This window comes from Drosophila biarmipes, chromosome X (genome assembly GCF_025231255.1).
Source record: "Drosophila biarmipes strain raj3 chromosome X, RU_DBia_V1.1, whole genome shotgun sequence".
Taxonomy (NCBI): Eukaryota; Metazoa; Arthropoda; class Insecta; order Diptera; family Drosophilidae; genus Drosophila; species Drosophila biarmipes.
Genome location: NC_066611.1, coordinates 18,161,343 through 18,188,797, shown reverse-complemented (window position 1 = coordinate 18,188,797; position 27,455 = coordinate 18,161,343). Strand labels below are relative to the sequence as shown.

The 27,455-nt window shown below is 41.6% G+C and overlaps 2 protein-coding genes across 8 annotated transcripts; one reads left to right on the top strand and one right to left on the bottom strand.

Annotated features, from left to right (window-relative positions):
* Window positions 1–879: 879 nt before the first annotated feature.
* Window positions 880–26,892, top strand: LOC108023477 (ecotropic viral integration site 5 ortholog). Of its 7 annotated transcripts, XR_001768083.3 has the most exons (10): window positions 880–1,363; window positions 18,064–18,452; window positions 19,076–20,111; window positions 20,675–20,789; window positions 21,017–21,034; window positions 21,385–22,052; window positions 22,124–22,241; window positions 22,315–22,413; window positions 23,083–23,364; window positions 24,812–24,949. XR_001768083.3 is itself a non-coding variant. In XM_017092998.3 (9 exons), exons 2-9 carry the CDS (start codon window positions 18,242–18,244, stop codon window positions 24,947–24,949), a joined length of 2,403 nt encoding a protein of 800 aa, XP_016948487.1. In that variant the 5' UTR covers window positions 880–1,363; window positions 18,064–18,241; the 3' UTR covers window positions 24,950–26,892. The 7 variants fall into 7 exon arrangements, 5 of the variants coding, with proteins under 5 accessions (XP_016948487.1, XP_016948488.1, XP_043948763.1 ...); XR_001768084.3 differs by lacking the exon at window positions 21,017–21,034; XM_017092998.3 differs by lacking the exon at window positions 23,083–23,364 and having other exon boundaries at window positions 24,812–26,892.
* LOC108023478 (sphingosine kinase 1) lies at window positions 10,603–14,043 on the bottom strand. The gene is made up of 2 exons (XM_017093000.3): window positions 13,908–14,043; window positions 10,603–13,144 (listed from the first exon to the last, which is right to left on the bottom strand). Exon 2 carries the CDS (start codon window positions 13,089–13,091, stop codon window positions 11,160–11,162), a length of 1,932 nt encoding a protein of 643 aa, XP_016948489.1. The 5' UTR covers window positions 13,092–13,144; window positions 13,908–14,043; the 3' UTR covers window positions 10,603–11,159.
* Window positions 26,893–27,455: the final 563 nt, after the last annotated feature.

Below are 27,455 nucleotides of genomic sequence, written 5' to 3'. Positions count from 1 at the left end.
CCACTTTCCGAAACCTTAAAATTGGATGTATTTCATAAATGGTATAAAAGATTAATTAAAAATCAGGAATTAAGTATTTTTTATTCTTTACGGGACTAACAAAGGCCTCTATACGGTTTTAAAAACATCTTAGCCAAGTTTTATTTGTGGTCTGAAATATTGAACCGAAGCAAATAATTTGATATTCGGTAATAAAAACTTGGTTTTTAAAATATAAACCTATTCTCTAGTAAAACACTTATATATAACGTATTTAAAATAATGTTGCATATTTTTACATGCCAGGAAAACATGGAGAACAATTTTTATTCCTGGTCTGACATATTAAACCAGCCTAAGCCTGGAATTATAAAAACCTATTCCTTTTTATGAAATATTAAAAGGACATAATAAATATGTTTTGCATGATTTATTTATGTTAACTTAACTAAAATGTCATACAACCATTAGGTTTTTGATAGAGAAATGAGTTTTTAATGTATTTAAAGGGTTTTATAAAATTATGTTGCATGTCTTTACAGGACTAAAAGAGCAACCTTTAAAACTAGGGGAACATGGAAACCAACTTTTCTTCCTAGTCTGAAATATGGAACCAGCCTAAGCTTGGTATTTAAAAAGTAATAAGTAATTCTTAGGTAATTTATTCACCTATGACATTATAAAATTATTTTGCAAGGTTTATTTATTTTCACTTAACTTACATTTCCTACAATAAATTTATTGTGTTTTGTTATGGAATAAAAATATATTTGTAAGCCCACTGTGCCATTGGCTTGTGTCCGTGCTAAAGAGCTGCCACCCTGAGCAGTATATTTCTGGTATATGCCGCTATTTAAAAACCCCCCACCTGGTATATTTTAGCTTTCGCGGAGTGGTCACTCCGAGTGGGCGAAAAAAACATTCGTTAATTCACCGTCGTCGATCGAACGCTGTATTTTTTTCCAGTGCAATATTCGGCCGATGAATAAAAAGTGCTTGGATTGAAGTACTTAAAAATAAATAAAATAAATAAATAAAGCCAGAAGGAACCGTGGTGTGGTGGCGAAAGAGAGAGAGGGAGTTGAAATTACTGCTGCTGTCGAGGTGTGTGCTTATGCGTGTGTGTGTGTATGTGTGACGTTTGCAGCAGCAAAAAGTTCGGTGTTGTCAAAATTTTCGAGTATTGTAAACGATTCTCGATCGGATGCGAGTTGATCGCGAGTCATTGATCTAATCGGATGTGGAAGAGGCCTGCTGATTGCAAACGTGTCTGAAAAACGATAAACGACGGCGATTTGTTGCTGCCGCAACAGCAACAGCAGCACACCAACACAACCACCACCCCCCGTTCCAGCCTAACGGTTTATCCACAGTGGCCGCAGAGGTACGTTCCAGCATCAGCGTCTTTATTTATATTTTTTGTGTGGTTTCGGCTCGTCTTCTTCCGTAGAAAACTACGTGTGTATGTAAACATTATCAACGAAAATTGGAGTGAGAAAAATACAGCAACTTTCTTTCGCTTCTTGTCTATGTGGGTTTTTGCTTGCGTGCGTGTGTGTGTACGAGTGGCTGGTCTTTTTTCTGCTTGTTTTTTTGGTTAAATTAGCGAAGCAGCAAAAGAAAAATTGGTACAACTTTTGTGTGCATTAGTGTAATTAAATGCGTCCATTGTCCATCGTCCATCATCATTCATCATCATACATCACCGTTTCATCGCTCCGCAGATTCGCTGGGAAACAACAACAATGATAACGGGGCAGTCCTGCCCTTCCTTTTTCCATTTCCATTCTTATTGCGATTCCCATTGCCCACTTCCACTTCCACTTGCCCTCCCCCTGCCCGTTCCCTGTGCTTCCCTTTATTCCCTTCGCTCCCGCTTCCACACCCACCTCATCAGCTGCTTGTGTTGCGTTGTAACCTTGTCTTGCTTTCCTTTCCTTTACTTTCCACCCACTTTTCGTGGGCCCACCGCACGGTGGGTTCAGTAAGGTTCCAGAGAAATAAAATATAAACTAGTGGATTTTTAGAACTCACTTTTAAATAGTATTTTACTGTTGAGCTTAACTTTACATTATTTTACACACATTTGTTTTCAAATAATCAGAAGCAAGTTGCATTTCCAAAACACTGGGTTTTGAATTTAATCAATGAACTTAATAAAAATTATTCAGATTTAATGGCAGCCTATTAATATTAAGTCCTGAAAATAATGTATAACACAAACTTCAGAAGATCGCTTAAAATTTTATGATATATACGAAAAACTACACTGCCCACTGTGCATCGCCCCATCTCACTCTGGCCCGCTCTGCGCCTGCGCATTCCCACTTCGGCGACACCTTGCACGCAGCGTTGCCACCTTGCACACGGCCCACGTAGACGCGACGTACAGTGGGGGTAAACAATTTAATACTGCTTATTGGATGAATTAGGGCCTAATAGGAAAAAACCTTTTCCCAAATTATCTGAGATAAACAGTAATGATTTTAAGAGACTTTCTTATTTGAAAATATGTGATTCCCATTTTGTGTTATATGTGGCATAATTAACAAGCTTGGCTTGTGTATACACAAAACTAAAATACAACCTAGTTTCCTTGAAAGTAGCTCAAAGATTAGTGAACTTTTGTTCATCTGCCGGTTTGTGATAAGCATGTTTTTGGCTTTTCATCCGCGAGTAGATTAAATCTACGTGCACTTTCATGGTTTCTGGCACTTTTTTCCGAAATAAATTGAGATCTTAAAGATGAGTAAAAGCTGAATATGACTGATTAAGGTATGTCGTTAAACGAGCCTTATGAAATATATTTTTTTGGATTGATAACAAAGCCCTACACCTCTGACCTCTGCTGTACCAGACACATCGTACTCCAGTTTTGCTTTTTGTGTGCTGGGGGAGATGTGCGTGCTTATTCAAATTTCATTTAAATCACGAGCATTAAAACTAGTGGAACACATGGAGCAGAAAGCCATCGTCATGTTAATTATGATCATAAATTTGCAGAGCTCGTGGGTGTGGGTGTATCATCTGTCATTATCTGGGGAAGGTTGGAGCAGGCAGGATAGCCTTCATTCTGCCGTTTCTGGCCAAAAACAAAAGCCGTGCTGCGTACTTTTTTCGCTTCATTCCAATCGGAATTCTTTTTGTTTTAGCGGGTTTTTCAACTATCTGCTCAAGTGTTTTCGCCATGTTTTCATTATTTGCATTGTTTTATGATATTTTGGCGGCTGTTTGTTGGTTATTATGTTGCCCATTTCGAACGCGAGCTTTTGACCTTCCTCGCAGAGCCGCAAAAAAAATATATATGTCAAAAATAATTTGCACTTGAGTCTGTTTCCCTATCGCCGCTTCGTAGATACATATGTATGTATATTTTTTAACGGATCATAACAAGCGCTTGCCAACACGTTTTCGCGCAACCATGCTAAACTGAAATTAAGTAAGCCAACTGGAAAATAACAGAGATCATCGGAGAAATGGGCACTGCAAAATAAATAGTGTTATGTTGTGAACAAAACTGAACAAATGGCTCTGGTACATGTGCATAAATTAAATAACAATTAACGGAGTCAAGTTCACGATCGAGTTTCGACCCTTTTCTTTCGGGTTCACCGAAGCCAGTAATTAGAGAGGCCCAACTTTATCGGGCTCCAGTGGGTTCCCCTTAAACTATGTATGTATGTTTGTGCGATTTGTCAAAAAGATTGACAACCTCATGATGTCTTTTGCGATTGCGCGCAGCTGTCTTTGTTTTCGCAAAGAGTGCCGTTATGTAAAATTCAGGCAAATATAAAAACATGCAGTCAATACTTCGAAAAAAAACGAAGAAATATCGAAGCAAACAACAATGGGCCCGGTATCGCAGCATCCAATCCACAGTCGGAGGCAAGGTATTGTGGCCACTTGGCTAAGTGGAGACCTGGAGACTGCCCCAGAGCATAGAAAATCAGGGAACAACAGAGGCGGTAATGGCGATTCAGAAATGTGTGCCAATCTCCAGACGTGCTGGAATTTCGGCCCACAGTAAAGGCCCGTTACTTGAGCCAGCTTTGCTTCGAAGAAATTATCGATAACTTGCTTTTTATTCAACATTTCCTTACAATCGATTGCCCGAAATACATCACTGTAATATTGAACTTCGATTTTATATGCTTGTTAGCACTATTAATGTTTCAAATGTATTTTTCAGGAAACATTTACGCATTGCTACCTATTTAGACATTATTCAACACACACTGTATTCGTTGAAATTCCTGTTTGAAGCCATGAATTTGCAGTTTCGACTGTTGGCATGTTGCTTTTTTTTCCTAGCCAGTTTTCATTCCTGATTTGTTGGAGCTTTGGCTTACTTTTTTCAGCCACTCAACAGCAATTGCAGACACATATCGTTTTTGTTATTTATTAGTGCTCGGAACTGAAGGAGTTTCGTCTGTTTCCATTTCCATTTCAGTTTCAGTCTCGGTTTCGGTTTCGGTTTCTTGCTGCTGTTGAAATCCAAAACGCCTCGAATATTGCGTTGAAAACACTTTTTATTGGAGCACTTGTGAATGCTACTGGGAATATATGTTTCTTTCAGCCAATAGCAACTGAAACAACAATGGCACTAGTGCACTGCTAGAAATATTGGTTGTGGTCGAATTGAAATTGACAATTGTGTCGTAAAAATCCTTTGTGGAATTGAACTTGACATGTGCTAATTAAAATGATTAAACCTAAAGGTCAATGCTTTTCGTGATGATCATATCATTTAGTGTTGAAATAAAAGCGGGCAACACAACAAATTACTTATACTATTCCCATTTTGCAATCGTTTTTCTCAGTGCACCAGTAGCATACAGCGGCATTTTGTGAATAAATTATGTTAATGAGTTGGGAGTCGGCAGGGGCTCTTGTGGGGTGGCTAAAAACTCAGGGGAATTGTGTTTCATAATTTCATTTGCGGTTGCCTTTTCCGTTTGTTTCATATTTCGAGTTTGCTGGGCTCTATTTCATCGTGCCGCCTGTTTCAGCCACTCTCTGGCTGAACAAAAGCGGTTCAAATAGTAGGATTTGTTGGTAAATAAATCATTTAAATATGTTTTAGACAGAAAGGGTATTTCATATTTTCTAAACAAAATCTGTACTAAATTGTTAATTCCATCTTACCCATTATCTCACGGTATTATATCATCCTTTCCTGCTTTCCAGATCGATCTTTTATTATCATTTGAACTAAAATCGATCCTATTGCTTTGGCTGCATTTGTAAATGTAATTGCTGCGATAAAGTTTCATTGTTCTCAAATCGAAAATTGTACTCCGGCGGAGTGCGTCTCCCTACTGATTGAAGAAATCGTCGAATTCTTATCGTCTGCGCGCCTCACTCCCCCCGGGGGTTCTATTTCGCCTTTCCTGCTTCTGGTTATTATAAATATTGTGGGCTTGCGCCCTATCAGTAGCTCCGCTGCACTTGTTTTTCCACTGCCTTGGGATTCGTGGCAATAGATGGAAAATAGAAATTGAGTTCGGGCTCGGACGGCACTTGAGAATTACATTAGCATTGCCACTAATTGTGGCAAGCAGACAGGTAAATGCATTTTGAAATTACCACTGGGGTACAGTGGGCACTCGCTGGGAGTGCGTTGTACATTTTGCCAAAAGGTTTCCATAAACGTATAATTTCAAGATTTAATAAGTATTTTTGTAAATATATTTATCATATTATTTAAGCTTTATTTATAAATTAAATATATAAAGAATATATAATATAAAGAATGTAATTATTAATTTATTTTTTGATTTTAAATGTTAAAATTATATTTATGGAATATTATATTGAGTGTTTGACTTAAATATTTGAAATACAATTTAGAAAATCTGCACTATAGAGAATTTCATGCTGAAAAATATTTAAAGATTATTTTCTAAATGTGTTTGTTCATGTAATGTTGTATTTTAAAAGATAAAATAAACATTATAGAATGGTTTATTGAGTGTTATACTCCAATATTTCAGATTCGATTGTAGAATTCTGTACTATTAAGATTTTTTACAGAAAAATATTTAAAAAATATTTTCTAAATGTAATTGTTAATTTAATTTATTATTTACAAAAATTCAAATGAGGATTTCTAAATTTTTTTTTACTGGGTGTTGGACCTATATATTTTTAATGCAATATGAAGACTCTGCACTATCGAGTGCCTACTGTGCTGACGTCACTTCATTGCCAAGGGCTCAATTGCAAGTGCGTCGGAGCGAGATAGCCAGTGAGCAAACAATTCAAATTGGGTTAATGAGAGTTGGCCAACTCAGGGCTTGGTTCTATTCCGCGCACTTGTGTCCGTGTGTATCTGTGTGCACCAGGGGGTGGGGTTGGGGCCTGGGCGAGGGCGTGGCATTCATGAATTTTTGATGATTGGGCTTAAATTACATTGGGGACATTGTGCGGAGCACACGGCCTGGCTGTGATAGAGGGGAACGTTCTCGTACGGGTCGGATGTGTGATTAGGCTTCTGGCCAGCCCACTGGATTAATTCATAACACAAATATGAGCCTTTGGGCAGTTGCAGAACGAGTTGGGGGGGATGTGGCTTTAAAGTGAGATTGTTACACACCGAATAAGAAGTAGCCAAGGGAAGAGAAATGGAAGTTAAATGTATAGACTATAGACTCAATTTAATATTTATTATTTTATAATTTTTATGTTGAATCGCATCGTGTTAATCCCTAACTTTCTGCTTTTTTTGTTTTGTTTTTTATCTCAAAAGCTGGAGGAGATAAAATGTTATAAAAAAGAGCAAATAAGTGCCAAACCACTGCATTTGTATGTGCTTTTTTGCTCTACGCTCCATTGGTGATCCGGCTAATCTGCGGAATGGCAGTATGTGCCTTACAGCCATGGCTGCGACTGTAGCGAGCGGCATATGGCTCGGGGGCGTGACTCGAGATGCATTAAAAAATGCAAATGCAGATGCAGATGCAATTGCAAATGCAGATGCAGATACAAATGCGATGTGTGTGCGTGCGCAAATTAGCAAGACAACAAATGAACTCCGCTAAATGCTGGCCACCCGGTCACCCATGTATTATTCATTTTGTCCGCAAAAAAGCCACACGAATATCGGAAACAAAACAAATGAAATGGCATGAAAACAGCAAATGAGCAAATTGTGATTGGCCATCAAAGGGGCGGAGCGGGAGGCGCGGGTCGAAAAATTAGCCAGAGGTATTCATCATCAGGCTTCTGACTAATCGGTACAGTGGGCCCCGCCTAAATGGGACACATGCACGGCGCCGGGGCGAAAGGAATGTGCAACAGATGTGACTGTGGTCGCACGAGATACTATTGTGTTTTATTTAAGCAAACCGCAGAGATAAAATGAAATTACACGGCATTAAGGCAGATACAAGATGCTTTTCAACGAATACCAATGCGCTCTTTTGGAAAAATATTTTTCCAAATATAGGAAAATATTGAAAAAAATATTTGAATTATATTGGAATTTGTTATTAAATAATAAGAGAAAATGCTAAGAAAGCATATTTTTTAAGGGCACTCCCAAAATTGCAGAATAACATTTGAAACTTAGGATACATTATTTTGAAAAAACATTTTAAAACTATCATGATTTGATTGGAAAAGAAATAGATATACAGCATTACCGCAAAGATTTTTTAAAAATTCCTAGTGAAAGGGAGAGCAAAACTTGTTTTGGGAATACTTAAGCCACGTTTAAAATGCCATGAGTCACCAAATGCGACCGAAAACGCTTACCTGCGACAAGGCGGGCGCTGGGACTTGAATACCCCGAGTGTAGTAGGAACCACTGATGGTTTTCGGTTGCCTTTTCCATCTGTGGGCTGCCGACTTCTAACGGCTGTCCATATGCATGGGCTCGTATAATGCTAGAACCACGAGTCGGCTGCGAGTTAACTATTCACATAAAAGCCACCGACTTGGGGCGCAGAAGAAGGCGAAATGTAAGGAACATTTTGTGAATGAATTAGACTGGAAATAGTGCAGAAATATCCGCCAGCGAGTGTGTATACGAAGGCATGGTATTGTGCTCGTGTGTGCAGACGGCCCGCACTCGAGCTTAAGGCTGTAGAAACTCGAGAGGTCTTAGAACCCACAGTGGGCGTTAATAATTAAGGGGCCCAGCTCACGGACCATGCAAAAAATGGGAAATACACATACTGCTTGCCCTCTGTCATGTGTGCCTCGGATCGCTTAGGTTGAAAGCTTAAAGAGTGCCTCTTCGGTCTTATTAAGATCCATTAATTTCTACTCGTAGCGTCGCCACAGAGAGTGGCAACATCTGTTAACAGACTGTAACTACAATTAGTTATCGTTACTCCCTCGGTATATACGCGGACATATACACTTGTCTGCTGGCATTATTTTCGCTTGATTTGCTGCTGTCGCAATTATCTTTGCGTCGAGTTGATAGCAACGGAGAAACAATGTTACTGAATGGCCAATTCAACGGAGGAATATACATACGAACGCGTGGTACAGTGGGCGCTGGATAAAGATAATTAGAGAAGAGATAGTAGAGTCAGCGAGTTCTTCAGGAATTTGGTTTTAGGGTGATATTCAACAGATATCATAACATAACATGTGCTTTAACCTTTTATGAATTAAATATGCTATGTTATTAGTAATTATTTCTTACACAAAACATAAGTTATAACCAATTTGAAAGTGCCAATTCTACAAAGAAATATACACTTGGACACGTAGTACAGTGGTCTCTGTATAAAGATAATTAGAAAAGAGAGTCGAGCCAGCGAATTCTTGAGGAATACAATTTTAACATGATATTTAACAGATATCATAACATGATTATAACAATATAATATGGTACAGTGGCCTCTGGCTAAAGATAGTTAGAAATGAGATAGTGGCGAATTCTTCAGGAATACAATTTAACATGATATTTAACAGATATCATAACATGATTATAATAATAAATATAGTAGTAGTACGGTTAAAGATATTTAGAAGTGAGATAGTGGTATCGGCGAATTCTTCAGGAATACAATTTTAACATGATATTTAACAGATATCATAACATAATTATAATAATAAATATAGTACAATGGCCTCTGGCTAAAGAAAGTTAGAAGTGAGATAGTGGCGAATTCTTCAGGAATACAATTTTAACATGATATTTAACAGATATCATAACATAGAATGTCCCACTACTGTTTAAACATTTTATATATTATACATTTTATATTGTGAATTATTGTTTTTACATAAAACTTAAACTATAAGTTCGTCCTTACTAAAAGCCCTCAATAGTCTAATGATTCCCCTTAGCGATATCGCACTGTCTCGAATATTGGACAGCCCAAAAGTATGACGACTTTGAAACGCCAGTCAATTCAGTACAATTACTTATCGATTTCCATAGATCCGAAATCAGGTCGAACTTCTCGTGGGACTTGTGTGACGTCAACGACGACTTTTGACAGCCTGTCCCCAATTTGCCAGTGAACTATACCGAGTATTCCGCCTGGCCCAAAAGTATACCTTGAATTTGCTTACGTTTCCGATACCTTAACGCGTTGGAAGTGATAAGGGGTAAAGGCCTTATCAGTGGATCCACGGCAGACAGGTCTACATAGGCAGGTACTAACTAAATAACATAGAACCGCGCTGGAATAGTGACTATCCGTTTTGCGTTGGTCTTTGCTCTATCTTCGATTTCATTAGCATTTTCAAATGTCATTTATGTAGAGGAGTTCTATTTGCTCAACTTGTTTGAGTGCCTGTCAAAGATAATCCCAGCCGATGTGGGCGACAGGCAAAGGTAAAGAGCTGGTTAATTACAATAGACTGTGGAAAATAGTTGGGAGTGTTATAATATTTTTCTCTTTTTCATATAATTTACTTAAGAATATTTTGTATTACCTTCAAAAATCGTAATAACTACGAACTCCATGCTCTGAAATTTTTTATTAGAGTTATTATTACAATCTAGGTTGTTATTTAGGATTATAAATGATTTTCAGGTTCTTTTTTCCCACTTTGTTGGGTAATTGTAATTAGGAATATTTCTTATTACCTTTAAAAATGGTATTAACTACGAACTCCATGCTCTGAAATTTTTTATTAGAGTTATTACTACAATCTAGGTTGTTATTTAGGATTATAAATGATTTTCAGGTTCTTTTTTCCCACTTTGTTGGGTAATTGTAATCAGGAATATTTTGTATTCCCTCCAAGAGTCGTATTAACTCCATGATCTTTAAATTTTTTACTAGAGTGATTATTACAATCTAAGTTAGAATTTAGTGTTATATATGATTCTTGGCTTCTATTTCCCCCCTTTGTTGGGTAATCGTAATCCCTCGCCGGCTCTTTTTTCAGGCTTAATCTCCCAATCGGTGTTTGCATTAACGCGGCTATGAGTCCCCACTTGAACATCGACCAGGTGCGTTGCTATTTGCCTTCGTGTAGGTGCTTCGTGGGGCCCTCAAGGCCCCCGTTTAGGGGTCTCGTATCGATAAAGATCGGCATGCAACCGGATGAGCGGAGAATTCGCCCCGTTTCTTGTATGTTTGTGGATTTGCCAGGCTTCTTTGGGGCTGAGAATAGCGTTTCCACGGCAACAAAACACTCGAACCCACATAATCTCTGTTAATTTTTTTTTATTTTTATTTCTTTTATTCGTCTACGTATGGATCTTAAAATAATTAACACTATCGACCGATTAACAAACAAAAAAATAATGGAAACCAACTTAGCCAACTACTTAAGTGCATATGGTGAAGTTTTTTTTGATACATGGGCGGATGCAAAAGTTACAGATTGCGATTCAGAACTATGAGAATGGGTTCGACTAATAATAGGAACAGAGATAACAATGTTTAGTGGCTACTACCTAATAATGTCAAAAACGTGTACTTTGAACAAAGCCATTTCCTAAGTGTTATAAAATTGGATGATATTAAGGTGGCTAGCTAATAAATGTTGGATTATTTAAACAACCACTAGTTGTGGGCAAGATGTATAACAGTTTTTATGGGCATTACAATATTCCATCTCTGTAGGCATTATCATGTGATTCAGTGGAAGTGCTTCTTATGGAATATATTTGGTTAGGACCCAAAGAAGCTATTGGATGGTGACATTCACTGAATGCAGTTAGTTATCGATTCCCCCACCCTGATAGTGATTGGATGGGCAGGCTACTGACCACTGGTGGTCATCACATTGATCAGGCCGGGCATCACCTCCGCCTGGATGGGTCCGTAGTCCACCCGCTCGCCGTCGACCACCAGGATGCCGTCGGAGCTGTTGGGCTCGATGCGGAACGCCCGGCAGGCCACCACCTTGATGAAGGGATCCTCGCCGATGGGCAGGTGCGTGCCCGTGTTCAGGCTGAGCATGAAGTTGAGCAGCTGGTGGCGACTCACGCCACTGCGGATGATCACCAGGTAGATGAGGCCGTCGTCCAGCCGCGATTCCGGGGCGAAGAACACGTCCGAGGAGAGGTGGGTGGTGTAGGCGGCGTGGACCATCACAAAGTCGCCGTCCTCGCAGACCCAGTTCTCCATGCCCTGCAGTGGCACCTGCAGACCCGGAATCGTGCCCGTCGGCACCTTCTGCGCGAACTCCGCGTTGGCCGCCTCGATGCGCTGGCTCAGGCTCATGCGGCTGCGGTTGGAGTGCAGGCTGGGTCCGCCCAGGGAGTAGTAGGCCGTTCTCCGCGACATGGCCGAGTGCCAGCTGTCCGCATGCTGGCAATAGACCGAGCGATCCAGGGATATGGCGTCGGCGAACTGCTCCCCCTCCAGAACGTCCTCGTTTTCCTCGGGCAAATCGCGAAATTCGCCAGCATTTATGGGCAGCGAGGAGCGCACCGATGGCCTCTTCTCGTCCGCGGCCATCTCCCGCGCCTCCTTGGCCGCCTCCACGGGCGGCTCCTGGTCCTTCTTGTTCTTGGCCAGCAGGTAGGACACCCTGCCCTTGTAGGTCCTCAGCGTAATCAGCCTCTTGATGGCCCAAAGTGTGAACCGCTGCGCTCCTATCGATCTCAGGCGCTCACTTTCTATGTCAATGTCGGCTATCAGGCCCCAGCCCACGGACAGGAAGGAGTACATCACGAAGTGTTTGTCCCGGGGCGCCAGCTCCACCCGGACCACATCCATGGGTGTGCTCTTGCCGGCTATGCAAGTGAGGGTGGCATGCAGAATGGGCTTGGGCTCGTAGGGCTCGTTGCAGTGGTGGGCCACACTCTTGGCCAGGCCGTTGCCCGAGCCGCAGGGTATGATGCCCAGCGGCAACTCCCGGCAGGCCCGGCGCCAGTCCAGGCGCTCCATCAGCCCGTTGAGCACCTCGTAGAACAAGCCGTCGCCGGAGGCCACCACAATGCCGGAGTAGCGCTCCATCAGATCCCTCCTGGTGCGCACGAACTCCTTGGCGTACTGCGGATGGGTGGTGATCTGCAGGTCGTACTGGGTCTCCGCCTCCGTCAGCAGCGGAGCCACCTGCTTCTGGAAGAGCTCACGGCCCTTGCCCGAGCCCGACTTGGGGTTGAGCAGGATGAGCAGCTGCTTGCCCGAGTCTCCGGGGGAGCTGCTGCCACTGCCACGCTTGTGCCTGCGGATCGTGTGGTGCCACTGCTCGGCGGTCTGCAGATTGACGGCGTAGTCGTTGCTCGAGCGAAAGCGCAGAATCCTGAGGGTCTGGACGCGCCGCAGGGGCTTCTCCTTCTTCAGATAGGCGTAGATGTACAGGTAGGCGCTGTTGTCGCTGTCCGGCTCGGGCTCCGCCTCCTGGCCCGAGACATTGGGGTTCCGGCAGGAGTTGAGGCCACCGCGGGCCCGCTTCTTCAGGCGCGGGCCGTAGCGCGAGCCTATGATGTCGTCGATCCTGATGAGCTGCTCGTTGATGTGGTCGTCCTCGTCGGTCTCGCGACGCAGGTACACGCCCTCGGGGCAGAGCTTCACCTGGATCTTGATGCTCTGCTTGCGCCGGCTGTTGTCCACGAAGAAGATCTCGCTCAGCTCGCTGGGCTCCGCGGTCGCCGAGGTGGGCGTGGAGGGCGTGGAGGGCTCCTGGGCCTGGCCACCCTTGCCCAGCAGGTGCTCCTCCGACGTGGCTGTGTTGGCCGTCATCTTGGCTCGTCGTGGCGTCTTTACTTTGCCTCTTAGCGCTTCTGTGACCTTGTCTTCACATGCAAAAAACATATGTTTCGGGTAGAAAAAAAAAAACCAAACAAAAAACACAATGGTTAGGAGGTGCCAGAAATAGAAGAAGAGCGGTTGCAAAAAATATAGATATAATAATTTCCACTGCGAAAACTAGTTTATTTCGGTGTTTATCATGCGTTGGCTTTTACTATTATTAATTTTTCCCCCTCTTTCTGTGTCAAATGGGAGTTCGAAAACTGGTTTTCGGCCCAATTATTTCTATTTGCCTTGTATTTGTGTCGAAATTTTAATGCGATTTCACTTGAATGCTAAGAAAAAGTATACACAAATAATAATTAAATGTTTCGGTAGGTTTAAGAAAACCAGTTGATGATTAAGGTGCTTTATTTGTCCGTTAAAACCGAATTTTTCCACCGTCTTTGTGAGGCTCAATTTCGAGATAAATGTAACACAAGTAAAAAATATTATTGGAGTGGTATTAATCCGCAGTTTATGGCTCATGCATAATGAGTAAGGCTTGCACGATATCTAGAATTAGTTGGCGATTTTTATTGTTTAAATATTTAAAAGTGTCTCTTTGTTGGGATATTTCGTCTTGTATTTGTCATAACTGTTGGCTTTACATATATTCTTTTATGTATTTCAATTTGCAAAGATTATTTGGAATGTTGTTATTTATTTGTGGTGTTATTCGGTGTTTTTCTGTTGCTCAGCAAAGGGCTGATAGCTCGGCTCGATTGTTGTTCGCTTTTCGCTGTTTACTATTTTGTTTGGCATTACATTTAATTGTTTGTCCACATGCGATCGCCGCTGTCTGAGGTGTAGCACTTGGGCGATCCTATGCGATCCAATCCGATCCAATCCGATCCGGGCTGCGATCGCTTCCTGTGCGCTTGACACGACGATTCGTACTGAAACTCTGAATCGCGAGGGTGAACTAACCTTATTTTCAATGGAGATTTGGTTTCACGATTGCACTGTTGCTTTTGCTTTTGCTTTGCTTTGCTTTGCTTTGCTTTGCTTTTGGCTTTGCTTTTCCTTTCGCGCACACACGAGAGCACACCCCACACACTTGTTGTGCTGTTTGCCTTTCTGTGGTGTCGAAATCTAATCAACACGTATCGTATCGATGAGATATTACCCGTGGGCTGCCTTCGGCCCATGTCTCTGCCTTTGACACCGGCTGCTCCACTGAGGTGCCTTTATTTCTGTCCATATCTTGGCTTCCAGTGGCCCAGGTTGTGGGTACTGGCTTCTCTCAGTGTACGCTTGCAATTGAACAATTTGCCTTTGACTTTGGAACGAGAGCTTTTGGCACGGCCTTCCGCGATGCGGGAAGGCTGCATTTTTGACTCTCGCTGGAGTACAGTGGGCTGTCGATAGGGTGGACCTTATGGGGGTTCTATCAAGGGCAACCTAAAAAAATTGTTTTAAAATATTCTCTCTTTTGTTCTGTAAGCACTATTTTAATAGATTACAAATCATTCTTTTGGTTTTAGATTTAGTAATAAAGCTGGTTTATATTTTTGAATAACCACTGTTAAAAGAATTTCCCTTTCTGGGGGAAAAAACCATTAAACTTTTACAAAAGTTAAATATTTGGATACACAAAAAAATGCTATAGGTAAAATTGACTAATACGGATAGTTATAAACTGAAAAAAAGGTTTAAAAACTGTAACTGTACTACCATAAAATGGTAAGTTGTTGTTCAGAAAGTAACTATTTCGTTGGTAGAACTGACAATTCGATGGTTTGGCTCCCCTTAACTCTTGTATTGGTAAATTTCAAGCCACAGTTCGTCGTTCTGAGGGAGCACTGTACCTGTTACCTGCCACATGCGATGGCAATGTACCGACTGTGCAATTGTCTGTTTGCCTACATAGACAGTGAAGCACCACTTAACCCCTCGTCGGTGTGCGGCCTATTGTTTTAATCGATCACTTGGCTGGCTGGTGGGATAAGTGAGTAATAGGCAGTGGGTGGGGTGTGGCGTGTGGGGTGTGGGGTGTGGGGGCGCCTGTTGCGCATACGTCACGTTGGTCTTCGGATCTTATCGCCTGGCATGTGTCCTAATGGCAGTTGGCACCCGGTGACTCACCGAACCGCAATTCACACGAAATGTCACATTTTATGCGTACAATGCTGCTGTTAAGTAAAGCACCCCAAAAGCATTTCTGCAGAATTGCCTGGCAGGTGTTTGTTCTGGACTTGCCCGATACGATGCGTCCATTGGCAGTTTTAAGGGCTTGCCATAAATAAATCGCCATTTCTTCAGAATAATCAAATTTTGTTTTTTGTTTGCCTCCGGCAGGTGCACAAATTATATTTTCAATATTTTCCGTTTGCTTTGGACTGCGCGTTTGTTGATATCAGTGGAAGTAAGATTGTTAAATTGTGGAGATATTGACGGCGGTCATTCCTGGACATGTACAAAGTACAGTGGAGACTCAGAAAGCGATAGAAAACGGTACTAGAAAAAATATAATTTTTACCAATATTCCACAGTATTTTAGTTATATATTTTTTGTAATGTTCTATATTTTTTATTGATGATTGTGTACTTATATTACACACTTTTTTGTTCCGATAAAAAAGAAACGCACCTCTAAAATAACCTTCAGTTTGATAAACAAATTTAAATAATATTTCTGTTCTAGAATGTTGTTTTCCCCAAGTGCCATAAAGCAGTCTGTTTTTTATTTTTACCTTAAACACACCTAAGAGCCCATCGATTACACGGAGTACTGACGCAAGTGACTTGCCTACCTAGTTTTTACTGTAGTTAAACCGAGAGATACGCCTTGTAGGAGAAGACACGCCAAAGTGGAATTTTTAATGGTCTTGAAACGTTTTCTGGCGCTTCGTGGAAGGTTTTTGCACACTTTACGTTCGCACCTAAGTGAATCAGACCAAAAAACGAATGCAGGCCCAGAGGCAGGAGCCCAAGCACCCCCACTCTGGTAATTATAACTCGTTCATTAGCCCCTAAGACTTTGGTTTATCATTTGAAAAGGCTGCCACTCGAGTGGCTACTGCACCGCACAAACACCCAACGCACATATGAATGCACTGGCTCACGAAAGGCCGTATGCCACTGGCTTGTTTATCGTTTCCTGACCTACATATCTGTTTGAATTTACTTTGCCTTTCAATTGTATTGGGACCGAGTAGAGCAGGAGCCGCTTTCTGGGGCCGGGCACCCCACAGAGGGGGTGTGGCATTGTCTGGCCAGAGGAATCCATTAGATAATGGCCAGACGGAGCAGACGCGGCCCGAAGGCGGCTCAGAGTGCCTCCAGATAGAGACAGCTGTTTCGGAGGGGCTAGGGCCAGGTGATGGACTACAAGTGTTTCCATTAATAGATGGAAAATAGAACAAAGATGTGGCAAGTGGGACTCTAAGAAATATATTAAAGGGGAGTTGTTAGGGTTTTCCTAGCAAAAGTGTATTTTTAAAAAATATTTCCCATCAGAAATTGAACATTCTATTTCCCGAACATGCAAAAAATTTGTTAGAACACTGATAAAAAATAACTCAGAAGTGAAAGTGGAATCTATAAAAATGATGGCTTTGCTTATCAGCAAAATCCTTTAAAGTTAAAAGTTGATTCCTTCAGATAAGTCATTTTCTGCGCTATATAAATTATTATAATAAACTATATATCTGCGCCATATATATAGATAATTATATCAAAACCATATATAGTTTAAGTATACTACTCAAGGGTGGATAAAAACCAAACGATTCGCCATACACCCCACTTTCTTGCAATCGGGTAATGAGGAATGTTGGATTAATCGAAGGAAGAAGAACTTTAGATTATCAGAAAAGCGATAAAAGCGTCGTGGCTCTGTTTCCCCTCCAGAAATAACAAATAGTTCTACTGCAGTGTAATCGAACTGATTGATAGGTGGCAAGCAAAAACCAAAGGGGGAGGTGGAACTCACCAAAAAAAGAGTTAAATATCAACAGTTCTGAGTCTATTATTGTTTTCTTCCCAATCTCCTCCTCTCTAAAATGATAGCTGCTGTGTTTTAGCAAATTGGAACTTCCTTTGGGTTTGTTTTGCTTTCAAAGAGAGAGCTAAAACATTCTGATAAAAATGTAGAGCTCTCTTTGGTATTATATTATATTTATTTTACAAATGCAGTAAGATCTCAGTATTCCTTTGTACTTGTTGTGTAAAGAATAGTTTTAGGGGAATTTTAATTTTTAAAGAATTTGTAGGCTACATTTATATTATTGTGATGTCTTCTCTTGGTTAATAATAGTAAAATATTAAATAAATGTATTCTCAGCAATTTGAAAATAGGATAATATGGGATCACCTAGATGTAAAATATATCTTCAAAATATTCCTATTCGCCATGTTGATCACTTACGTACAACCCACGTTTAGACGCATTTTCCTTCGGGTGCTGAGAGTGGAAAAGTGGCAAGTTAAACTTGATCTAGTTGCGTGGCAGGGTTGGGCATACCCGCCCCGAGGAAATGGCCGCCGAGGCAATCGCCAGAAAGCCCTGACAGCTTTTTCCATTGTTCGGCGGCAGGCCCGCCAGCCCCCGTGCAAGCCCCTCTATAAGCACGAGTTTTGTAGGGCGCACGAATAACAAACAGAACAAGAGAAAACCGAAAACACAGAGGCTGGCAAACAGACTGGAATACTTTGCACTCGCGTCTATTTGTTTTATATACTCCGTAGTACTTCCATTATGTGGCACATGCCAGATCTCGAGGGGAGTTCATTTCGCTGGGCCCTCGAATTCCGGTAACTTCGCGTTCGCCAGCCACTATCTGCAATACCGAAGAGCCAGACACTCATGTAGCAAAGGTTCCTCCCACCAAATAAGCCAGAACTAACCATGGAAAACCGCAAAACATCAAAACTCGTCGTTGATTATATCTTATAGATGGTATTTTTCTTTCCCCTACAGTGTGCCAACTGGGAGGAGCATCATGTGTCGGTTTTAGAGCATCGGCCAAGGACTAGATCATCACGAATCAGGGGCACTACAGATCGGACCTACTGAGATCCAGGAACGGGAACCGAGGGACTCAAGCTACCGAGGGGAGTATAGACTGAGATCGGACATCGTCGTCGTGCGTCAGAAGATGACCCTGACCTCAACAGCCGAGAGCCAAGCGAAAATGGACGTGAAGGGCGGCCCAGTTCCCGGCGAAGAGAACCTGCCCACCTCCCAGATGGATCTGCTGGCCAAGCTGGAGGCGGCCAACAAGCTCATCGAGAGCGACGCCAAGTCCCTCACGCACTCCACGCACAGTCGCAAGAACTCGGACACGAGTCAGGTCAGCGTCTCCTCGAGTAAGTATCTGGATGCGTGGAACTCTCCTGGCAATATTACAACATTACAGGATTAGTATACATTCTTTGTTAGTATGTTTAAGGGCCAGCTTGTTGTTTTCGAAAGGTTTAAAATGAAGTTAAAATTTTTAATTATTAATATTATTTTTATTAGATTGAAAGCTTCCCTTTGGCATTTTATATCTCTTGTTGTTTCTTAAAAGAAGAACATAAGAATATGTTTTAAAGAATTTTATTATTTTCAATAGATATTAAATTTTCTAATGTTTCCAAATAATATCCGTAACTATAAAGGGTTAACCCTCAAAATATTACAAATATTCCATATATTTTATTTTCATAAAAAGCAACAAAAAATCAAGTAGTAATCATTCTATAGCAAAATCCACTTTAAAAGATACCAACGATAAGGGATTGCATATCACAGCCCCAGCTTGACTAGGCTGTGACTAATATTCAAGCAGTTTCTGACGAAATTCGCTGACTTAATGTACGCAACGCGCACAGATAGATACAATAAAGTGTGCTAGATTTGGGTTCATACCAAAGTTATGTATTATTTGGATGATAGTATGTACTTTTCAATAAATAGTAATCGATAGTTATTTCTAATTTATTTGCAGGCGGCTACTCGGTGGCCGAGGAGGACATCTGGACGACCTGGGGCACCATCGTCAACGACTGGGAGGGAGCTCTGAAGCGCAAGAACCCCTGTGTGGGCGAGCTGGTGCGCCGTGGAATCCCCCAGTACTTCCGGGCGATCGCGTGGCAGCACCTCAGTGGAGCGGCGGATGTGGACAAGAAGCAGTACGCGGAGCTGATCAAGGCGAACAGCGTCTGCGAGAAGGTCATCCAGCGGGACATCGCCCGCACCTATCCCGAGGTGGAGTTCTTCAAGGAGAAGGACGGACCCGGCCAGGAGGCCCTGTTCAATGTGATCAAAGCCTACTCCCTGTACGACCGCGAGGTGGGCTACTGCCAGGGATCCGGCTTCATAGTCGGCCTGCTGCTGATGCAAATGCCCGAGGAGGAGGCCTTCGCCGTGCTGGTGCAGATCATGCAGCAGCATCGCATGCGGCACATGTTCAAGCCGTCGATGTGGGAGCTGGGCCTGTGCCTGTACCAGCTGGAGAACCTGGTGCAGGAGCTGATACCCGACATGCACATCCACTTCCAGCAGCAGGGCTTCAAGGCGTCCACGTACGCCTCCAGCTGGTTCCTCACCCTGTACACCACCACGCTGAACGTGAACCTCAGTTGCCGCATCATGGACGTCTTCCTCAGCGAGGGCATGGAGTTCATCTTCAAGGTGGCGCTGGCCCTGCTCATGATGGGCAAGGAGACGCTGCTCTGCCTGGACATGGAGGCCATGATCAAGTTCATCCAGAAGGAGCTGCCCGGTCGCGTGGAGGCCGACGTCGAGGGCTTCTTTGCGCTGGCCTACTCGATCAAGCTGAACACCAAGCGCATGAAGAAGATGGAGAAGGAGTACAAGGACATCAGGAAGAAGGAGCAGGAGGAGATGGCGGAGCTGCGGCAGCTGAAGCGCGAGAACTGCATGCTGAAGCAGCGGAACGAGCTGCTGGAGGCGGAGAGCGCCGAGCTGGCCGCTCGCCTGGTGCGTGGTCAGGTGTCCCGGGCGGAGGAGGAGGAGACTAGGTGGGTTTGGTGATGGGAAAATAGGTTTATAGCCACCTAAAAGTGTTTCTCATATTATTTTATGATGTACTCTTAAAGTCTTTCTTAGTGGCTTTAAAACTATAACTTTTATTTAACAAAAAAGCATTAGAAGTGAGCATTAGTATAACCTCTATTCAGAAGTAGCGCTTATATTATTGTAAAAACGCATTTTCAAAGACTTTATTAATTGTTGCGGAAATATTACTTATATGTATGGAATCTATCAACGAAAAATGACGTCTGTAATTGTTGTTATTTTCAAAATATATTAAAATGTAAACATTAAGTAATATAAAAAAACAGACAATCTCAAAACAAAAAAAAGAGAATGAGTTGTGTTAAAAGTAAAAAATGGATAACATATAAATGACGTCTAAAAACTTGTTGTTTTCCAAATCCATTTAAATGTAAACACTAAGTAACAAAAGAGTTATCTAAATATTTTTGGAATTTACTGACTTCAATAATAATACATATACAATTATATGCTTAGTAATTCATTTTATCTGAAGACTTACTAAGGATTTTTCCCCTCTTTTTAGCTATGCCATTCAGAACGAGCTGATGTTGATGCGGCGATCCTTCCTGGAGGTCTCCCACCAGCTGGAGAACGCCAACGAGGAGATCCGCGGCCTGAGTCTGCGGCTGCAGGAGAATGTGAGTATAGCTTGTGGCCAAGCCATCCCTTTCAGCGATCCCAATCTCTCGGTCATATGTCCTGTAACTAAAACGGAATCTGTTGCTAATCGTCTGTATCCTTTTCTATTTTATTTAATTTCTTATGGTTGTGGTGCTTCAAAATACACACACAAAATGTTCGCTTAAATCCGATATCGATATCCGAAATAAATGTATTTCAAAATAAACAAACCAATCACATACAGAATGTATCCATCGACAGCGTAAGTATCTGGTGGGTTGCTCACGCAACCTTGCTTTGTAGTTTGAATGAACAATACGATAACTCTGCGGCTCTGTTGTTTTGCATGTTTATTGGTTGCCCCAAATACATAAATAGAAAATATATATTTTAACCAGTAGGAGCTCAGATTTCTGGGTCTACGAGTAACTACATTAACTATGTGTCTATTGACTACCTTTGTAAAGCAGAATAACCTAGGATAAGTACATATGTAATTACCCATGTAGACTTATTCGTTTCAAAGCTAACAACTCACACTCCGCATGCCCAAACTTACTCAATATCCTTACAAAGAACCCTAAACTAATCTGTGTATTGATCGCCGTTTAGAATAACTCCCGGCAGTCGTCCATCGACGAGCTCTGCATGAAGGAGGAGGCGCTGAAGCAGCGCGACGAGATGGTCTCCTGCCTGTTGGAGGAGCTGGTAAAAGTGCGTCAGGGTCTGGCCGAGAGCGATGACCAGATCCGGAACCTCAAGGCCAAGGTGGAGGAGCTGGAGGAGGACAAGAAGACGCTGCGGGAGACGACGCCCGACAACTCGGTGGCCCACTTGCAGGACGAACTTATTGCCAGCAAACTGCGCGAGGCGGAGGCCTCGCTCTCGCTGAAGGACCTCAAGCAGCGGGTGCAGGAGCTGAGCAGCCAGTGGCAACGGCAGCTGGCCGAGAATCAGCGCAGCGAAAGCGAGCGCACCACCAACGCCGTCGATTCCACGCCCAAGAAGCTGCTTACCACCTTCTTCGACAGCTCCAAGAGCAGCGAGCACACCCAGAAGCTCGAGGAGGAGCTGATGACCACGCGCATCCGTGAGATGGAGACGCTCACCGAGCTCAAGGAGCTGCGACTGAAGGTCATGGAGCTGGAGACGCAGGTTCAGGTGTCCACCAACCAGCTGCGGCGGCAGGACGAGGAGCACAAGAAGCTCAAGGAGGAGCTGGAGATGGCCGTGACCCGGGAGAAGGACATGTCCAACAAGGCGCGCGAACAGCAACACAGGTAAGATGAATTATTCAAGCGCACAACCAAGCAACTTTTGCATAATTAAAATGCCCCAAAACCATTTGCAGATACTCGGATCTGGAATCTCGCATGAAGGATGAGCTGATGAATGTGAAAATCAAGTTCACCGAGCAGAGCCAAACGGTGGCCGAACTGAAACAGGAAATTTCCCGACTAGAGACCAAGGTTAGAGCGGAATTTTATAGTATTTCCATAGTACCATCATTTATTAACTCTGCTGGTTTCTCTTCAATCGCAGAACTCGGAGATGCTCGCCGAGGGCGAACTGCGCGCCAATCTGGACGATTCGGATAAGGTGCGCGACCTGCAGGACAGGCTGGCCGACATGAAGGCGGAGGTGAGCGAGGAGTGCTAAGCGCACTTGTGTCCCAGGCCATTTGCCGCTAATCCCCCACTGCTTTTGGTTTCGGTTACGTTTTTAAGTTCATTCAAATGCCAGCAGCAGCAGCAGACATTCAATATTAACACCCACCCAACCACTGTTCACCCACTCACCCAACTCTGACTTAACCAAAGACCAGCTCGGAGTCATGTTTCCAATCTGGATGAGCACGCTGTAGCCTCCTGCAGGCGATTTTCATCTGTATATGCTTTGTTTGCCAGCTAGTTTCAAATCGAATCTGTTTGTTATAGAAGCAAGTATAGAATCTATAAAAGGAGAGACATATTTGATAAAATGCTGTGTATTGCCTACATAAAGTTATGTTAAGAAAATAAGATACTTGTTCTTGTAGCAAATTCAGATTCGACCTGAAAGACCAGACAACAATTCATATAGAAAAGATATTATTGTGGCACTCGAAAAGATTTATGCGTTTGATAAGCTTTATACTACACCCTTTTAGTTTTTGCTACTCTGCGACTTTATGGTTTGTTTTATTTTTCGTTTGGTTAATTTTCAAAGCCCATTCCGTAACTCATCGGCTGTGTAAGCCAAGATAATAATCTTGTATTTCTCATTGAATTTCTTTCTCACGCAAACAAAATAAAAACAATGCGTTGTTAGTATCCCACGCCAATAACCAGCCCCGACACTGAACCGTGGAAATGGATAAGCTAAACTAATTTTAACACAACCCGAAAACGCAAACCAATTGAATGAAAACGAAACAAAGCGAGCAAAATTAAAAAAAATTGATACAAAAATAAGAAAATTACCGACACTCAATTTGAATATCAAGAAGCCACAATATCCTCTATCTCTAATGCCACACAAACCTACACACCACCCCGAAAACATAGAAAACCCAAACTCAAGCAGCAGGCCAAGCTACCAAAAAAAACCCAGGTCTCTATAAAACTGCTCAAACATCTCAGTATTTTAACCAATGCGTATTCGTAGCCCTTGTTGACCTTGCCATCCTATAGTTTGCACGTTGTGTAGCCTCTAGAGCCTCGCCATAGAAATATTATCCCTTTTTCATAGCCTTAAAATGCATGAGTGACCTATCATTGATCCGAAATTATCAAGAATAATTTTTATTATGATAAAATATTTACTGATACATCAAAAAAGCTAAATGTAGTATATGTATGTAGTATGCATAATATTTTTAAAAGCTTTCATGGGTTCTGCTCCTTTTTATATTTCTATTATATTATCGATAAACAATATCGATAGGTAATATCGAAACATTTTAGGATTCTATGAAAAGATTTAGGGTTTTTATATCAATAGCAAATATTATGATAAAAAAGTTGATAATATAAAATCTGATATAAAAAAACATTAAATTTTGTAGATCTTCCATTTATCTAATAATTAAAGAATAACGATAGTCTTCTATCGTAAAACTTCTTAAAATCGTGATAAAAACATTTGAAAGTATATTTTATATACCTTTAAACCATGTATGATATTCTTTATAAATTCTCCTGTTGACTAGTGTTATTATCTTGAAGTTCCCAAAGCTTTTTGCGAGCTTTAGTCCTATACACGAACCATTATCCGGGAGTATTTCTAGTTCCGATCTAGTAGAACGATGATCTATGCTTTATTTTGATGTGGGTCAGTGACTCCATCGGGTTCGTACTAGGATTGACTGCATCCAATGCTAGTTGTTGCCATGGAAGTGCCCGACTTTAATCGATCTTCGCTGTTGTTTGTTTTGCATACTCGTAGTGACGTATTGTGCTCGTTGATCATGACATGAGCATGAGTAGCTGACATCAGTTGATGCTGTTTTGACACGAGTTCGCTTTGTCCTTGCTACGCATTTCAGCTCAGCTTTTGAATATTGATTTCTATTTTTAATTGACATGTACACGTCCCTGAGGAAGTGTTTTTGACAACTCGCTGATTTTAAGGAACACGTTTTGTAATATTATTAATTTTCTGCACGCTTGCATGCCTTCTTATCTAACAGACATATTCATAGCAACTAATCTATAAGGTATTTAAGACACGCTTCTCTACACAAACATTTATTCAGATCTGTCTGTAATCGGATCTGTGTTTTACTTGTTTACTAAATTACTAGGCTAAAGCATTGCAAAGTTTATATTTTAAAGTCTATTATAAAGTTAGTCCTTCTTTTGTATAATTATAATAATTCTCCGTTTACTTAAGGATCCAAAAACCTTCAAAGTTCCCTTTGAATATAGTAGTTAGTACAGCCGCATGACAAAAATTAATTGAGTGCTTTAGCCTTGTAAACGTCAGTTTACCTAGTTCTAGCCTATTATAAATATTTTAATGAACCACATACTAATAAATCCCATTCGATTTTCCACAGCTTTCGGCGTTAAAGAGTCGCGGCAAGTTTCCGGGCACAAAGCTGCGCAGCTCATCGATCCAATCGATCGAGTCGACCGACATCGACTTCAACGAACTGAATATGGTGAGGCGAGCGAGCTCGGAGCTGTCCACATAACCTACGGATCCATCAGATCCAGATCCTCAGCAACCAACAGCCACAACCACGACCACAACCAGGGGGAAAGCAGCGAGTGAGGGGGGAGAGAAAAAGCAGGGCAGTACAGGATACACCCATATCGATATGGGGGAGCGTTTATACCTTTATATATATACGTGGATATATATATAGAGGGGCAGGCCTGTGATCACAAAAACGGAAGCGGAAGCGTGCACAGGAAGTAGTTAAGCAGCGAGGAGCAGTCGGCAGAATAGTTGCAATCCCATTACAACATATTTATGTATGATATTCGTTTAAACCCCACTAACATGATATGCAAGTTTTATTATACCTAATTGTATCTATTTTTTTTTGGCAATAATTTTTAATTTTATTACTGTTACGTTTTGCAATCCGAAACACACTCATATTTATTTATTTTAAAGCCTAATTTAAACGATATTGTGGAAGTATTCCACACACACTTGTACATTGATCGATGGCATCTGATTCGATTTAATACGATATGCATATTTTATAATGATAATTTGTATCTACTATTTTTTTTGGCAATATTTTTATTATTGTTACATTTGCAATCGAAAAACACTCATGTATTTATTTTAAATCCCAATTGGAGCGATATTGTGAGAGTATTTTACACCCTGTACATTTTGAGCGAAGGCAACTGATTCTAGGCGATGCGATAGAGTGCAGATTGGCATTTGGATTTTATGTAAGCCCCCCAAAACAGAAACCCATTACCCAACCACTTTTAATGTAAGTTTTAAACGAACCGAATTGTTCTTATGCCAGATCAATCGAAACGCCGACTTTTTAAATTGTACGGAACATTTGAGTTACACACTTGATTTGTATTATGATTTCATCCTGTGGAATGATATTAACACACACATTTGTCTGGCATGAATTTTGTAACTCTCGTAAAGTAAGCTAAACCAATATAAATCTAAAACTAAACTAAAAACCAAGTGCGAAAGACAAGTAACAAGCGTGGCCAAATGCACAACCGAATGCAAGATGAGAAACTGAGAAAAAAAACCAAGAGACAACTATTTAAAATAGTTTAAAACGATATGTGAAAGAACCGCGAAAAGTAGGGGCCCCCTTTCTCCCCGTTCGAGAACGATATTACGATAACGAATACGATATTCACACTACTTACGATATTCTACTTAGTTAACAGTAGCGCTTGTCTATAGCCCTTAAAAAAGTATGATTTATGTGGCTCCCTGAACCCATAACGATCCAAAGCGATTTGGCAGCTTGTCGACTAGCGATTTATCTACAAACGATGTAACTATTCAGGTTGAACCGTTTTCCATGTGCAATATTACCCATTTTTTGTTTCTATTGAGTTTCTTCTATTATTTTCTATTAGACGTTTTATTATCATTTGTTGGCATGGCGACGTGCTCAGTGTTTAGGTTTGTTACTTACCGTGATTAAGACCCCCAACCAATCTATTAACGATTAACTAACTATAATTTGTGTAATTCCATTGATTTGCCCATCATGACAAACCGATAAGAAGTAGCGAGAGAAGTAAGCGACCTATGTAATATGTTTCGTAGCGTGTAAGAAGGCGGAAATGATGTCACAACACTTTGTTATATTATGCCTAAGTTATGTCCCCGACCCTTCAAATTGATTAGCATAATTATGCGATAATTAGTAACGATTAAGAACCACATAGATGTGTATGTCTGCGGCTAGAAGACGAGGCTGCTGGGGCAGTATTACAATCAGCAGCGCAGTTAACAGACATTTTAGAGCAAACGTTTTAAACATTCCCCCGTAAAATCCGAAAATCAGAGATCTGATTCCCCCCCAGCAGCCTCGAGTCTTAAGAAACTGGCGAGTAAACTAGAAGTGCGTACTATGTTATGGCAAGCGACGGCACAAATTATACGATATCTAAAATAGTTTATACAAATTTATACCTGCGTACGCAGCATTATTATTGTTGGCCAAAGTCTAGACTCGGCCCGCGCTAGTTGGTGTTAACTGATTGACCAATGAGTGTGGAATCTGTGCGAAATGCCGATCCAACAATGGCCCCACTTAGGTGACTCATCGCGGGGGGCGTAACGAACCCCCCGGCCGATAGCAGCTAATTTTATTGCCCTGTCAGTGCGATTTGATAAATGCGAAAAGACTTGGCCGTTTATCAACTCGGTGTGCGACTGTGCCAACGACTTTGGGCCAGACGGAGAGCAGACACGTCAGCAGACACGATTTGTTGACCCTGCCGAGACGGTCGAAACCCCATTCAATCCAATAAATTAGCGGGCAAGCAACGCGCCCATAGCATATACTTAATGCAAATAAATCCAGTTTAGCTTCCATTGAGCAAAGGCGGTCTGCAGAGTTCCCTTTGGTTTGCACTTATTTACTGCGTTTCTTGTTTCATTCGTTGTTGATCATTGAGCAAAAAGCAACCGACAAAATTCAAATCACAAATGGAATGTAGTTGACAAAATACCACAACAAATAGTGTTAT